The sequence below is a fragment of the Onychostoma macrolepis genome, chromosome 01, assembly GCF_012432095.1.
Source record: "Onychostoma macrolepis isolate SWU-2019 chromosome 01, ASM1243209v1, whole genome shotgun sequence".
NCBI classification, from domain to species: Eukaryota; Metazoa; Chordata; class Actinopteri; order Cypriniformes; family Cyprinidae; genus Onychostoma; species Onychostoma macrolepis.
Genome location: NC_081155.1, coordinates 26,159,347 through 26,176,014, shown reverse-complemented (window position 1 = coordinate 26,176,014; position 16,668 = coordinate 26,159,347). Strand labels below are relative to the sequence as shown.

General features: G+C 36.1%; 1 protein-coding gene across 1 annotated transcript; it reads left to right on the top strand.

The window, feature by feature from the left end:
* Window positions 1-101: 101 nt before the first annotated feature.
* On the top strand, window positions 102-14,896 carry tm9sf2 (transmembrane 9 superfamily member 2). The gene is made up of 17 exons (XM_058758217.1): window positions 102-424; window positions 1,454-1,521; window positions 3,485-3,578; window positions 4,464-4,591; window positions 4,678-4,807; window positions 4,896-5,020; window positions 5,189-5,300; window positions 7,533-7,612; window positions 9,406-9,514; window positions 10,188-10,320; window positions 11,306-11,425; window positions 12,417-12,474; window positions 12,635-12,794; window positions 12,889-13,040; window positions 13,167-13,278; window positions 13,416-13,587; window positions 13,922-14,896. The coding sequence occupies exons 1-17, from the start codon at window positions 269-271 to the stop codon at window positions 13,987-13,989; spliced, it is 1,977 nt and encodes a 658-aa protein (XP_058614200.1). The 5' UTR covers window positions 102-268; the 3' UTR covers window positions 13,990-14,896.
* The last annotated feature ends 1,772 nt before the right edge of the window (window positions 14,897-16,668 follow it).

The window sequence follows — 16,668 nt, the reverse complement described above, 5'->3', positions numbered from 1 at the left end:
AGATTCAAATAGTTTTAACTTAAAAAGGACATCATTTTCAAGATTTGTAAAAGATGTTTCCGTTGTCTTCCGCGTTGAAGTCCACCACAATCCCAGCATGCTGTTCGTGACGGGTGACGTGTCTGAGGAGTCAGATGCTGCTACGCAGGCAGCAGTTTCGCTAGTGCTTGTGCTTCGAGATCACCAATGTCTGAATTCTGACACGCATATCTACATTTCACGCATGTAAATACTCCTACCGAATCCTTAACTAGTCGGTCGAGGCAAAATGGTCGTGTTCCACCGTGTCCGTGTTGTATTTTTGTTGCTTTTTGTGTGCGGGTCGCTGCGGGACGCGTTGAGTTTCTATCTTCCTGGATTGGCCCCGGTTAGCTTCTGCGAGAAAGAAGAGAGCGACAAAAACACCGACGTACCAGACTGCAAGGTAAATGTTCATATTCATGCTCATAATAAATGAGTTCATTAAAATGGTTAAGATGTGTCGTGTTTCTCTGTAGTGGGGTCTCTATGCTGCGCGATGCTAGCTCGAAATGCTATCGCTGGGTGTCAGTTGTGGAAACGCCGATACCTTGATAAAGATAACAGCTAAACTTGCTCATTTCGTCCTTTCAAAAACTTTGTGTTTCTATTAAACTGACTTTTGCAGTTCTGTGAACCTGATGTTCTCTTCGTTAACATGTCACTCTCTCAAACTGGACCTTGACTGTAAAGGAATAACTTAATTCCCTTAAAAATGAAATAACGTATTAATTTGCTAAACCGATGTTTGTTACACAGAACACTAACTTAAAGGACACGTTGGGAATAAAGTTAGGGACTGACAGCTTCAGTCCTAATTCAATGTTCGTTGTAATATTACCGAGATAAAGCAGAGAGCGCACAACAAATAATAATTAAAAGTACCTTCACGTGCATTATGAATAAAAGTGTTTCGCGAATGAATCTGATAAATCCCGTTGACTAGTTCAAAATGATGCCATGACGTCATATTTTTTGAGTACTGTAATCATATGTTTACTATGATCTGTTTATCTCTATACCTGAGGGAGTAGCAGGTAGTTGGTGCCGCATGTAAACTTGTTCAACAGGTGTGACGTTTTCCCCCTTATTTCCAAATTCTCACGTGGGGGTGGAACAATATCCTCGATTACTTCATGAAACTGTGGCAAAATTACCATCATCTTTAAGAGAATTTCTGAAACCTTTTTGCTCAGTTTAAAATATACTTATATATATATATATATATATATATATATATATAACATTTTTTACAATAGTAACAATAACTGTAGTAACTATGACATTTTTGTTGGGGACTTTGTAATTGTTTTTCTAAGCCCTTTGTTCTAATCATTAATAAAGTGTTTTTTTTTTTTTAAGATGCCCTCACATGAGTAATTATAAACCTCAAAGAGTGACACTTTTTAACCTTTGATGCTTCTCTTTTTGACAGTCAACAATTGAGCTGTTTGTGAACAGGCTGGATTCTGTGGAGTCTGTTTTGCCTTATGAGTACACAGCGTGAGTATAAATTATACTGTATGTTATAGTATTTATTAATACTGTTAATTTTATTGATAACTACTATTCATTATTTTTTATTTTAGTTTTGGTCATTTTGTTATATGCCTTTATAATTTTTATTAGTTTTTTTTTTTTCTTTGAAAAAAATCTATTTGGGTTTATTTTTATTGAGGTTTTAGTAGTTCAGCGTTTTTTTTTTTTTTTTTATTATTATTCATTTCTCATTTGCTCATTTTTATTTTTTGTATTTTGAGATTTACATCTAGTATAAAGATTTAATTTTGTTTCCGCTTTATTTCAATTACCAAAAACAACTTTTAATTGTTTGAATTTTAGTTAGTGTTCAAAATATTGCTATGATTTTTGCATGGTTAACTAGTTTTAGTAACTCTTCGAGGGAAAACCTGAAGAGGATGAAATGTAGCGAGGGTGTCGCGGATACACTGGAGAGACGCTGGAGAGGGAGGGAAGGAAAGTTTGAATGTAGAGACTTGTGCTCAGACGGTCAGCACACTGAGGAGGGAGTGCTATTATATTAACACAGAGGCCTTTCAGTCACACCACCCGCTGTATAATCGAATGGAAGCAGGAATGTCTTACTCTTCCTTGCAAGACATTCAATATGACATAAGCTTTGCATTATTAATCTGCCTTGCGCTTACTGTGTGCTCAAGCTCCCAAGGGTGTTCTATCTGAATTAACATGAGTACACATATGGCAGTTTTCTTTTAATAAAATACATCCAAAACAGCACAAGCAAACAACGAATGTAAAAATGTTTTGCTCAAGGAAACTAGGCAGAAGTCTCCTTGTCTCTGGTATTTAATAAAACCATAATGTATTTGTGTGTGTATAAGGAATAATGTACTGTTGGTTAATCATTATCACAAAATCAGTCATCTTTGTTTCTACTTGCGGTTCCTTGTTCTTCAGAGTTTTAATTGGTGACTCCTGAGCTTCCAGCCATTTATCAAAGGTTTTCTGCTCACCATATATATATATATATATATTATTTATTATATTACAATTAAAGGGATGGTTCTCACCCTCATGTTGTTCCAAACCTGTATACATTTCTTTCTTCTGCGGAGCACATAATAATATATTTTGAAAAGATTTATACATCATCTGAACGCTGAATAATCGGACAGTATTTGGTTGAGAAACAACTATTTGAAAATCTGGAATCTGAGGGTACAAAAAAATCAAAACATTGAGAAAATCACCTTTAAAGTTGTCCAAATGAAGTTCTTAGCAATGCATATTACTAATCAAAAATTAAGTTTTTATATATTTATGGTAGGAATATCTTCATGGAACATGATCTTTACTTAATATCCTAATAAAAGAAAAATCGATAATTTTGACCCATACAGTATATTTTTTTGGATATTGCTACAAATATATCTGTGCTACTTATGACTGGTTTTGTGGTCCAGGGTCACAAATGTGGGTAACCAAATGGTTTTGGTTGCCATTGACTCCTATTGTATGTAAAAAGGAATCCCGTTGAGACATTTCTCAAAATATCTACTTTTATGTTCCACAGAAGAAATAATTGTAATTTTTGGATGAACTATACTTTTAAGACTGAATTCTGAGGCTTCAAAATCAAGGTTTCTAGACATATGTAAGAATATGCTCACAGAGAAGCTCTTGAGAGGTTACAGAAGCCTCTTTGCTGCAAACTGTACACTTCCTATTATTTTAGAGTATACAAGAAAACCCTCTGTAGTCCATGAATGTTTGTTGTTTGTTTAATGTAATGTGTAATACACACACATCCAGTAGTCAACTGTATTAAGAAAAGGCTGATCGGATATTGACCATCTTTTTCATTCAATTTAAACATTTAATCATGTCACCTGATAAATTATTAAACAAGAAACCTGTATTTGAAGTGCTGTTTTGATTATTGTTTTGATTGTTTCTGATTATTACTTATTTTTTATTCTTTCAGGTTTGATTTTTGTGCTGATCAGTCCGAGAAGCGTCCATCTGAGAACTTGGGTCAGGTTCTGTTTGGAGAAAGAATCGAGCCATCCCCGTACAAGGTATATTACACAATGTTCTTGTAGCTCAGAGCTTGGCACTAGCAATGCCAAGGCCGTGGGTTCAATGCCTTGCATGAACCGATAAAGTGAGTGCAACATAAATAATGTGAATACCCATTATTATAGGGGTTAATATAATTTGTGTAGAGTCTGTAGACTGCTGTGAGAAAAAGTTGCGATTGTCTTTTAAAAAGGACAAATCACGAAAGCTTGCAACAGCCCAATTCTTTTGTGTTCTAAGTGCAAAAACACGATTATTACTGTGTACACAAAGCATGGCAAGACTTCACTAGTGAAGAAGAGTAGTTGGTGAAAACAAAGGTGTCCAAACAACACAGAACTACTGCAAACAGGAAACCTCAGTATTCACCTTGAAGACCCTGTTTCCACAAAAACTGTCGACCAAGAACTTCACAAAGCCAACATCCATGAAAGAGCTGCAACTGATAAAACTTTAATCACAGACACAAATGCTAAAATGCCAGAAATTTGGTGTCATGCTCATAAAACCTGAACAGTTGAAGCACCAATGTGAACTTAAATGTCTGCCCAGGCCAGTCAAATCATTTGAATATTATCAAACCATAGTCGGCAGTGTTGCAGAGAAGAGTGAGAAGCAAATTGCCTCCTGTTTCTGAAACAACTGTTCTTATAGACATCATTCATCCATACATTCAAAAGTTGTACGAGTCTATCTTAAGAAGGATGGAAGCTATATTAAATGCAAATGGTGCTAATGCACCTTATTGCCTATTTCCCATGTGTTCACATTATCACCTTGGATAAAAGCCACTGTCATAAGCAGCCTCTGACTGTCTTTATTGAAATGTTCTTTTTATTGTAGCATTTTATTCTGTAATCTGAGTTTGTTTGTTTTTCTTCTAGTTTTCCTTCAAGAAGAATTTGGAGTGCCACAGTGTCTGTCTTAGAGCTTACAACACAGAGAAAGCAGAGGATAAGGCCAAGCTGGAATTTCTCAAGAAGGGAATGCTCCTCAATTACCAACACCACTGGTGAGGCAGTCACTCAGTATCTCTCTGTGCTGTAACACAGCACTACAACGAATCATAGCTTCTCATCACTTATTTGACTCTCTCAGGATTGTCGATAATATGCCGGTGACCTGGTGTTACGATGTGGAGGACAATCAGAAGTTCTGTAATCCAGGCTTCCCCATTGGTTGCTATGTCACAGATACGGGACGGGCCAAAGATGCCTGTGTGGTCAATGTGAGTAACACTTGGCAGACTTTTCACAGGCCATATGATTGTTCTGTTTAATGCAAATTGTTCACGCAGTGGTTTCATTTTCATGCAGGCTGACTTCAATGACAAAGACACCTTCTACATCTTCAACCATGTGGACATCACCATTTATTACCACGTGGTGGAGAACGAGGCTGCTGGTGCCAGACTGGTTGCTGCTAAATTAGAGCCCAAAAGGTATTTGAGGCTCTTCTAACCAATAATAAGGCAGCAGAGAAGGGTGCAATTTAGCCAATTAAGATCTAACAAAAAACATTTAAATATTTAATTGTCAAATTAAGCATGATGATAGGATATTGGATTTAATATGTAAATATGGACTATGTTTCTTGTCTCTTTTTAAAGCTATAAGCACACCAACTTGGAGAAACCAGACTGCACAGGACCTCCCATGAGTCTGGGCAACAAGTTCAATGGAGAAGTCAAGATTCCCTACACTTACTCCGTCAAGTTTGTGGTCAGTGATTAAGATACTTCCATATCAACCTTAAAGGGTTTGTTTACCTTAAAATGAACATCAATGTTTGGGTTTGTTTACCTTAAATGAATGTCATTTACTCACCCACATGTCATTCCAAACCCATTAGACTTTCATTCATGTTTGGAACATCATTTCTGTGAAATCATCTTTTTAGTCTATTGAAAGTCTAGCCAATCAACATTTTCAAGCTTCAAAAAGTACATAAAGACATAGTAAAAGTAATCCATGAAAATCAAGCCATTTAAAACAAGTTTTGTGAACAGAGACACTCACAGATTTTAATTTAGAATTTAATATTTGCATATTATCACTGTTTACCACACATATATAGAGCACATACACGCAGTCGTGTGTGCTTGTCTGACAAGTAAGAAACAATAGCAGCATGAATTATGGAAAATCAACTATGGGGAGAGTTCAGATTCTGCTGTAAAGCAGCTCTAAAAGACAATAGTGTCATTCGTCAGCTTCAGTCGATTGAGTGTTGGTTCTGTTTAGATAGGGCTGCACAAGGAATCATATTTTAATCGTTATCATGATTTCTGCTTCTCTTCATTTATTAAGCACAGTGTTTTCCGGTATTTGCTCACTGCTTTTTTTTATCCTGAAAACGTTTCATTTTCATGTTTAAAATACCTTTATTTATGTACTGACGATCAACGAAAGACAAATTGGACAGAATTTACATTTTGGGGTGAATTTACATTTCTTTAAACTGAATCAGTGTCTTTCATCTTTTTATAGACGTTTATATGTATAAACTTAAATCATTTGCATCTCTCTTCCTCTTCATTCGTGTTGTTCTGTGTTTTTCCACAAGGAGGCGTACTGGTATCATGCCACATTTTCTGTAAAGCAGGGGTTTCCTGCAGGGGATCTTCCAATTGTTGTCTAATAAATATAACTCAGTTTTGTGAAATATGCAAAAATACAGTATTACATGAACTTCAACCAAAGCTAAAGTTCAGCTAAAAGTGTCATTGTTCATCTTATACTAGATAAATGAAAAATAAAATGATCATAACATTTAAAATTATAATTTGAGAGGCTTTGCAATCTAATCATCATAAGAAACCATGTAATTGTTCATTTGGGTTTATATGCATGTTGTTATAGACCAGGGGTGTATTCCAGAAAGCATGGTTAACTTACCGTCAGATAAACCCTGAACTTTCGGTTGATTAACTCCTAACATTGCTTACTCGAGGTATGTGGTTCCAAAAATGCGTCCGGGAGTAAGTTCATTCAACTCAGAGTATGTTCCTGGTTAAGACTCAAGACATTCTCAACAGAGCGACGAATCGACGAGTCACTATGGAAACGGACGCTAAGAATAAGCGCGCCATACTGCTTCTTTCTTCTTCTTCTGTTCAGAGGTCATGTAGGCCTTATGCTTAGTGCATATCGCCACCCAATTGATGGTTTTGCAATCATTTTAATTTTTTTTCCATTTAATCTTTAATCCTTGAGAATAAGAATTATATTGTTTGTTTGATGCTAATTATATATTAAGTCATATCAGATATGTATTTTTATTATAGAAATACATTATAGAAAATGCCGATCCATGTGTGAGATGATATAAAATGTTATATATATATATATATATATATATATATATATATATATATATATATAGGCTAATATAATAAATTAAACATTACCTTGTCATAATAGTGTGTTATAATTTATACAGATAACTGTTATATGCCAATAAAATATAATAACCATATTAGAGCAATATATAGGCAAACCTTATTTATTACTTATATTAGCGCTTTATCATTAAAATAGCAATATATATATATATATATATATACACTGAAGGCTCATCAGTAGATCATACATGCTCTGATAGCGCTGAAGTGAACTAACCCTGGAACATAACCTGCTCCGGAGCAGGTTATCTTCAGAGAGCAAGTTGCTATGGTTACTTGCATACCCTGAAAGTAACCGCCGATTTTGGAACCGAAAGCTGAGGTTATCCGCTCACTTATCCTCAAACATACCCGGGTATGTCACATAACCTGCTTTCTGGAATACACACCAGACCTACAATGTATGAATCAATTGAAATTGATACAATATGCAAGTGTCCATGCTCTGTCCCTCTATTAACCAAGACCCCACTTGTAAAGCGATTTATTATATCAGTATTTCCGCAAAGCTCTTGGTTTTTGTGTATAACTGCTGGTTTGGTGTTTGCAGGAGGACAAACTGATTCGCTGGGCCTCTAGATGGGATTATATTCTTGAGTCTATGCCACACACCAACATTCAGTGGTTTAGGTGAGAGCACATATCTCACACACACATGGACCTGTCCCAAATGACACTCAAAGTGGGCATGCGTTCTCATAAACTTCCCCTATGCGTTTGCGGTGCACTATACTGCAAAGCCCACATTGGTTTGGGCTTTACAGCAAACTAAAGTATGACCCATGTAAAGTCCATAAATTAAAATAATAAATCTTTTCCACAAATATTTAAAATCCATGTATTCCATGAATGGATACCATAGCTTCCAGCAACACTATATGAGATAGTGGTGCCATCTAGTGGCTGTCTACAGAACTCAATTCACAATCAGCAAATGCAAGTAAAAAATTTAGTTGGCTTTGGCTTGTGTATGAAACTGTGATGGTTACCAGCTGGCCAATAACTGACCATTGATTGTTGCAAAGTTATGCATGACACTGTGTTCATTTACACATGAGCAGCTCGTGCAAGTCTTCAAAAGTGAAGCCAGAACGTTTCGATCGCCCCGAGGTGACTGGCTTCAGTATAGGTCATAAACCCCGCCCTCACCATGTAGTCTGGGACGTGAGACAAACTAAATAATCAAATTACACTTCAAATAAATTTTTTCCAAAGACGTTTTCTGTCATTTTAGGTAATTCTTAGCTTGCTGATGTATGTTCAAGTGTTCATTTGTCTAATAAGTTTGCTTTTAATTTGTTATTTGATGCTATAAAAATGGGGTGTGGTGTCATGATTGTGAGCTTGTGATTGGGTCTGCGGGAGTTTGGGCGGGACTTTGATACCGCGGCTCCACCTCACGACACTACTGCGCAGACTCTGGCTCCAAATTACGTCATTTTTGCAAGATGACAGTGGCCATACTGTGAATGTTTTATGAACAAAAAAATAAATAAAAATACTGTGAATGTTTTGGCTTCACTTTTCTATAGTGCAGGGATACTCAAATCTGGCTCGCGAGATCCACTTTCTTGCAGAGTTTAGCTCTAACCCTAATCAAATACACCTGAGCATGCTAATCAGTGTCTTCAGGATCATTAGAAAATCACAGGGAAGTGAGTTTGATCAGGGTTGGAGCTAAACTCTGCAGGAAAGTGGATCTCGCGAGCCAAATTTGAGGATCACTGCTATAGTGGAAGGAAGTGGAGACGCGTCGTCCATCTTTTTTACAGACTATGGTGTGTTCAGTGTCTTGGAATGTGCATTTCAAAACGCAACATGCCAACCATCTTCCCAAATTTGTAATGAGGACCATTTATAAATCTGTTGTCAATAAAGGAGAAGCTTTAAGGCCTCCCAGTGGTTTCCTGCCAAATACAAAAAATACTATTTATACTAATTAATATCAGTAATATTCCTGTTGTTTTGTAACCACATTAATTTGTTATTATTCTTATTAAATACTTATGTTCTATAGTTTTATTAAATTAATTGTATTCATACAGTACTAGTAGTGTAAAAGTAAATGGTATTATTGCTGAAGGAATATGTTTCTTTATCGTTTTCAATTATTAAAATGTATATATAACTATACATTGAATAATAATTGTTATACTCATTTTTAATTTACAATACAATAGTTTTATTACAATTAATACAGTAATATATTTCTCTTGGTAAATTTTTATAATTTAAATAATAAAACAAAAGTCTTATTTATATTAATAATAATAATAATAATATTGATGATGATGATTTGATAATCACCAAAGTTGGATTGCAGGGACCGAGAGTGTCATTTGGCCCAGGGTCCATATCTTAATAAACCCATGATGTATTTTAGCGAATATGTTTAGCTAAGATGTTTTGTTTTCTGCCACCAGTATCATGAACTCTTTGGTCATCGTACTCTTCCTCTCGGGGATGGTTGCTATGATTATGCTCCGAACACTCCATAAAGACATCGCCAGATACAACCAGATGGACTCTGTGGTGAGTTCAGCTTAACTGTCACATATCACTGTCTGATATATGTGATAAGTCCTCTTATGACCTTATATTGCATCTGTATGTGTGTTTTTAGTAAAGCCTAGTTTTGTCTACCACATAAAAGACCATTTTTATGTTTGCATGTTTGTATAAAAGTATAGCAGTGTTTGCTTCGTAAGATAACGAGCGTAACTTATAGAATGTGTGTTGATGCACTGTATGTCACTTGTGTTTGTGGTCTGGATTGTCTACTGCCAACAATGAGGGTCACACTGATGAGGAGAGACAAGTGCACACACATCTGCCTTCACCCTAGATATGAGTCACCCTAAATACACACTTTGCATTCAGATCTCTTTATAAATTGTATATTTTGTCCTTCCCATCTGGGGTTAGAGGTCAGACAGGGTCAGGCGTGATGCACACATCTGTTGCTTTTACGTGTTCTCTCTTTCCTGTGTTTCACCATGTGGCCCCTCCCCTGTCCTCATACATCATACTCATTAAGGACAGAGCAAGAGTGACACAGTGTATCATTGGTCTGAGCAGCAGCCGGCGTCTTTCCTTTGATCTCTGTTAGCTGTAATTGGGCTGTAGACCCAAACCCACGCCTGAACGGGGTTCCGTTAGCTCCTGCTATTGTTAAAGCCTCGCTTTTCCACTCCATATTTTCCAGGAGGATGCCCAGGAGGAATTTGGCTGGAAGCTTGTTCACGGAGACGTCTTCAGGCCTCCCAGGAAAGGCATGCTGTTGTCTGTGTTCCTGGGCTCTGGCACTCAGATCTTCATCATGACGTTTGTTACTCTCTGTAAGTTTACTGAGCAATAGAAGGAAATTCAAGCCCTGATTGATAGAAAAAGATGAGTACCAGATCAAAACATACTTTTCTTAGTTTAGTCTTCAGCATAAAAAAGACAAATGTGTAAAATAAATGTACACTACCATTGTAAATGGGTCAGTCAAATTTTATTTATTTATTTTTAAAGAACACAGTACTTTTATTTAGCAAGGAGATAAAAAGTGATGGTAAACAATAAGATTGTTTTAATGTTCTTTGATCAAATAATCCTAAAAAATGGAATTGGTATGCTTGGTATTCAGAAAAACTATTATGCAGCACTATTATGCAGCAAAAAGTGTTTTAGACATTGATAATAAGGAAAGTTTCTTGAGCAGCAAATCAGCATATTAGAAAGATTTCTGAAGGATTATGTGGCACTGGAGACTGCGGAAAATTCCGCTTCGAATTACTTACACAGAATTTCACATAGAAAGTTTTATTATTTGTAAAAAATATTTCACAGTATTACTATTTTTATGGTGTATTTAATTAAATAAATGCATTCTTGGTAAATAGAAGAGACCTTTCAACATGAAAAAAAATCTTACCAACCCCAAATGTTTAGCTAGTAGTGAAAATTAGACATAAATATACATATTTTAAAAAGCAGGCATTAAAACAACTATTTAAAAATAGCGGTGTATATAAAAAAAAAAAAATAACAGTCATGTGAGTGTGACATCTTATGTAATGTACTTTGACAAATGTAGTCAGATTTTTGGACAAATTACTTTTATGGTAAATGTTAAAAAAAGTTACCAAATATGCTAAAAGTTTTACTTGCATTAATTTTTATTTTTTGATGGCTGAGATAATGTTTGAACCTGTACCGTTTTGCATTTGCTACATCTAAAATACGATATGAAGGATTTTGTTGAGTTTTTGATTGACATTTTGTCAAATTCTAAATTCATGCAACCCTTAACTTTACAACATGTTTCCCCCCCTGTAGTTTTTGCCTGTTTGGGTTTCCTGTCTCCTGCTAATCGTGGGGCTCTGATGACGTGTGCAGTGGTGCTGTGGGTGCTCCTGGGTACTCCAGCTGGTTATGTGGCTGCCCGCTACTACAAATGTAAGTACGCAGCAGAGGTTTGACCTTTGATCCCTGATCCTCCCTTCATTAGGGCTGTCTGCAGTTCGTTAGATTTAATTAGTGTCAGAGGAGCCCTTTACATGAACGGGCAGGCCTACACACCCCTGCTGCTTTTTTGCTTTACTTGTGTTCTACAGCTTGTGCAGAACACAATGAGAGCTTACTCTTCTATTTACTATGATATCAGTTGTAGATCCATCTGCCGAGCTCTGTTTTAACATTGTTCATATGACAGATGTTTAATTTTCCCCTTTGATCTTCTCTCAATTTTTCCTCTCTGATTAGAAACTGAATCATAATGGACATTTATGAATTTACTTTCAATCGTCAGAACAGCTTTTTTGTCCATCAAACGCCAGTCTTGATGCACAGGATTGTGGTAAATCATAGGCAGCATCTCAGTGCCTCATGACTTCTATGCTTCTCATTGCTTGGCTCACAATAGTGCAGCCATCTCACAGAATCAGTCAGAAGAGAGGACATGCATTGCAACCCTAAATGAGATTACCATTAATGTGGTGCTCTAAAAATCTAATAAAATACTATGTTAAACACAAAATGTTAAATGTGAAATAATGTATACTTTTTTTGTTCATTTTTGTTAATCGTCTTTGTGTGTATGCAGTATACATTTTTATCTAATATTGTCCACAATTGAAGAGGAGATTGTTACTGTTCTCTTTTGACCAAAAATAATAATAATGAAGAATGTGGCAGTTTTTAAGTGTTAGAATCTTGAGGTGGTAACTGAAAGAATGTTAATGAGTTTAATGAATTTCAACAACTGCTTTGAAGTCAGTAAGAAAAAACAAAACATTACAAATAATATAACTTTTTTTAAGTATCTCACTGAAGAGGCTGATATAATGATGTATTACACTGACTGCATTTTCTCTTTGTGGTTTAATGTTTTTTTTTTTTGTATCCTTGTTGAAATGTGAGGTGAACTGGTCTCTCTCTCTTATTTCAGCCTTCGGTGGGGAGAAGTGGAAGACCAATGTTCTGTTGACAGCATTTCTCTGTCCAGGGTGGGTAAATTAAATTTGAATGGATTTAAATTTCATTTCATTAAGCAGTTCAATGTGTCAGTTCGAAGATTTGGGCCATTTTGCACAACGCAAGTCTTGTGCGTTGACGTGTAGCTTAAATATGGCTTGTTGTGAATAATACATTTACATGCTTTTTCAGGGTGGTGTTTGCTGATTTTTTCGTAATGAATCTGATTTTATGGGGCGAGGGTTCATCAGCTGCCATGCCCTTTGGCACTCTGGTGGCCATCCTGGCTCTGTGGTTCTGTATCTCAGTGCCCCTCACCTTTATCGGAGCATACTTCGGTTTTAAGAAGAGTGTAAGCTCTTTTTCACATAAGCTCTTTTTTTTTTTTTTACTTCTGGAGTCAATACTCTTTCTTATATATGGGTGTAATTTTGGTTCAATTTCAGGGCATTGAACATCCTGTGCGGACCAATCAGATACCCAGACAGATTCCAGAGCAGTCCTTCTACACCAAACCTCTTCCTGGCATCGTCATGGGTGGAATCCTACCATTCGGCTGCATCTTCATCCAGCTGTTCTTCATCCTGAACAGCATTTGGTTAGTGCTGATTGTTCCTATGATTCCAATGATTACAAAAGCAAATTATAAAGTTTAGGTTTCGAACTCAAATGAAATCAAACCTCTTGAAAAACACTGTTATTGTGTAAACCATTGATATTGCAGGTCTCATCAGATGTACTATATGTTTGGCTTCCTCTTCCTGGTCTTCATCATCCTGGTCATCACCTGCTCTGAGGCCACCATCCTCCTCTGCTACTTCCACCTGTGTGCTGAGGTAAGAGTACACACAGCAAAATCCACATTACATATACACGTGTGACAGTATGCATATTTTGGAGAATCATGTCTGTCTCTTTTTTTTCTTTTCTTTTTTTCTTTCTTCATTTGTTTTGTGTATATGCCGTCTCTCAGGACTATCACTGGCAGTGGCGCTCCTTCCTCACCAGCGGATTCACCGCTGTTTATTTCCTGGTCTATGCCATCCATTACTTCTTCTCTAAGCTGCAGATCAGTGGACTCGCCAGCACCATTCTTTACTTCGGCTACACCATGATCATGGCACTCATCTTCTTCCTCTTCACAGGTCTGTATGTGTGTAGAGTACATGAAAACATTGCTTATTTTCAGACTTTTTTAACGGAAAGTGGAAGTATCAATACATTTAAACGAATTAACCAGAATTTATTAAACATTAATGATTCCAGAAAGTTGAAGAACTTTGTTCTTTAATAAAAACAATAGTTATTGAGATGGATATAATGGTGGGTAAAAATGTGGGAAGTTTTGTTCCAAACATATGATGTTTGTAGACAGTCTTCGTGTGCTGTTTTGACTGCAGAAAAAAAACAGTAATGCTTCATGTAATATTGTGTAGTGTTTTCTTAATCTGGATCTCTTGTGGGTTTTTTTGCCTCCAGGTACAATTGGATTCTTTGCCTGCTTTTGGTTTGTCACTAAGATCTACAGCGTGGTCAAAGTGGATTAAATGAAAGCAATCTCATATGAGACTGAACTCTTCTCCGCCCAATGTGAGATCCCGTAGGGAGGGACCTGAGCGCTGTTTAACTTTATCTGTTGCCACGGCGACTCTGCTTTACACCAACAACTCTGAATCAACAAATTCCATTTACTTTGCTGTGTGTGTGTGTGTGTGTGCATTAGTAGTGCATATTCAACCATTTGAAGAAATTGACACATCTGCTTCTTTAGTTGGAACGGAATACAGCAAACATGCACATTGGCCACTGCTACGAGTAATTAAGATTTGGAGTTTTCCCTTGTAAATATTACTTACTTTTTTCTTTTGCTAACATTGAAATGAAAGGGTAATGCATAAATTACAAAGAAAACTAGCTCCAGTTATTGAATCTTCATGGTGTCAGAAGTATGATTTTGTAAATAGCATTTTTTCCTTAAATGCATCAAAAAAGAAACTAGAGATTAAAAATGGAAAGACTTCGTTATGAGTTGGTTTAATAAGAGTGAGGCTGTGTGAAATTTCTTTCCATCATGTTGATACTGTAAAATTACTGCTTGCGCATTCTTGTGTATAACCAGTGGGGGGGGGTCTATTTAACTTTTTGTTTGGTCATTTTTTTTCTTGTTTCTGTTCATGCCTCAACACATTGCGTGCCTCATTATCCACAGGAAAATCAAGACCATTTCATTCAGTTAAGAACAAGTTTGTGAAAATGTGAAGTTCCCCGTCCATACACAGGGGTACTGGAGTGAAATGATTTTCTTTGTGTATATATATGCACAGCATTTAAACGTGTCCATAAACTACATTAGCTTGGTTGGCCACTCAGTTTTGATTTTGTCTTTTCTGATTTTGAGGTAACGAGATTACAAGAAAAACATTTAAAAAAATAAATAAATTAGAAATAAAACCACCTGGTCTCCAAAATATCAGTTCACTTGTTTTAATGTGAAGTTGTTCTCTGTGTTAATTTACCTTTTCTTTTTTTTTCTTCAAACAATGTTTTTTGTATCTTGCTCTTCCATGATGTCAAACGTTTTTATTGTTAAATGACTAGTAAAAGGGTAGCAATCTGTACAGGTACAACCTTGAGACCTTCAGCACAGCATCTTTAACTATTTCACTTAAGAAAAAGGTCAACACTTGCACTTTGTAGCATATAGTTCTAATCTTTTCAGTTCATAATTGTTTTACGGAGTGAGTGAGTCATTCACTCAACAGATTCTTTTAAAAACATTGTTTCAATCAGGAATGCTACGGTTTGCACTGATTTTTGTCAATCAAAACAAATGGAGTCCTAAAGCCCTAATAGGTGGCAACGAAATTTCAGCGCATGCGCAGTGCGTTCAGAAAAGAAGGCCACAGAGAAAAATAGCTGTTTACCAATTATGCCTTGGCTTCATTGGCGAAATAAAATGGAGAAATTGTAAATATTGTGTTTAAAATTAAAGTTCTGTTTTAACTGTTGCATGAGAGAGAATATCACATTCGCAGTCGAATCACATTTTCCGTCCAGCACCCGATACAGCTGCCGATAGCCATGCAGAGGGCCAAGACTGATGTAAGTCACAAAAAATGTCGACAGTAAATAAAAGTTTTTTGTTTCATAAGTGGAAGTAAATAAAAATGACCAGCAGGTGTCACTATGTTCAATTAGGGTTTGTAGACTAGAGTCTAGAGCAAGGCACTGCCATGTATGTATTGGTTTTTATTTTATTTTTTTATTTAGTGTGTGTATGTACAAAAATGCAAAATATTTTGCTTGAAATTATTGAGAAGCGCATGTTCAATACACTTTAATGGTGCGCATTAAATATAATTAATTGTTTCTTTAATCATTGCATTTTTGTGGTGTGACTCACACCACATGAGTAATATGAAAATTTGCAAGGTTAATGCTGTGTGTGCATGCATGTGTATTTTTGTGTGTGTGCCTGTTTGTTTATCTCTTCCAGATGGCAGCTTCAGTCACTCTTTTGTTGTGCTCCTTTCTTTTGGAGGAGACGAGAGTTTTATGGCTTCTTGTAATGGGTCTGGCCTATATTCCACACCTGACAAAATGGCAACCAGTTTTGAGGGAAAGAGTATCCTGCAGGAAAGGCAAGTCAGACAGTACCTTGAAATTTCTATAGTGTTAGAAATCACAGACAGATTACACATGGATGAATTATTCCTGTCATTTTCACTCACTTACACTGCAGAAATGTACATTGTTCACTATTATCAACACACTGAAGATTTGGATGAATAACAGCCATTTCCTGGCATCATTCAGTGTTTAGCTGTGTTGAGTCATACACAGCTAAGGTTTACAGAGAACTTCACTGATATAACTGTCTCTCAAAAACAGGACATGCAGTTAGCTTATTTAAAACAAAAACATTTTAATATTCATTTGTGTGTGTGTGTGTGTGTGTGTGTGTGTGTTTGTCTTATTCTGAGCAAAACACAATTTATTAATTTCTTTTTCTTGATGTTTTCCTTTTTGGAAACAAATTTTCACACTGAAGAGTGAAAGCATCATCCTAAAACACTACAAGACACAGGTTAAGCATATTTGTAGACTAGATTATGTTAATGACGAATACAGCTTACAATGAAACTACTTCTGGCCCTGCTTTTTAAGTTGCATCAGGTTAATTATTGCTCTATAGGGTACATTATGCTTTTAAACAGTATATAACT

Coding starts and splice junctions, on each gene's coding strand:
- tm9sf2 (XM_058758217.1), top strand. CDS start 269: ATGGTCGTGTTCCACCGTGTCCGTGTTGTATTTTTGTTGCTTTTTGTG. Junction 425..1,453: donor CCGACGTACCAGACTGCAAG/GTAAATGTTCAT, acceptor TCTTTTTGACAG/TCAACAATTGAGCTGTTTGT. Junction 9,515..10,187: donor ACAACCAGATGGACTCTGTG/GTGAGTTCAGCT, acceptor CATATTTTCCAG/GAGGATGCCCAGGAGGAATT.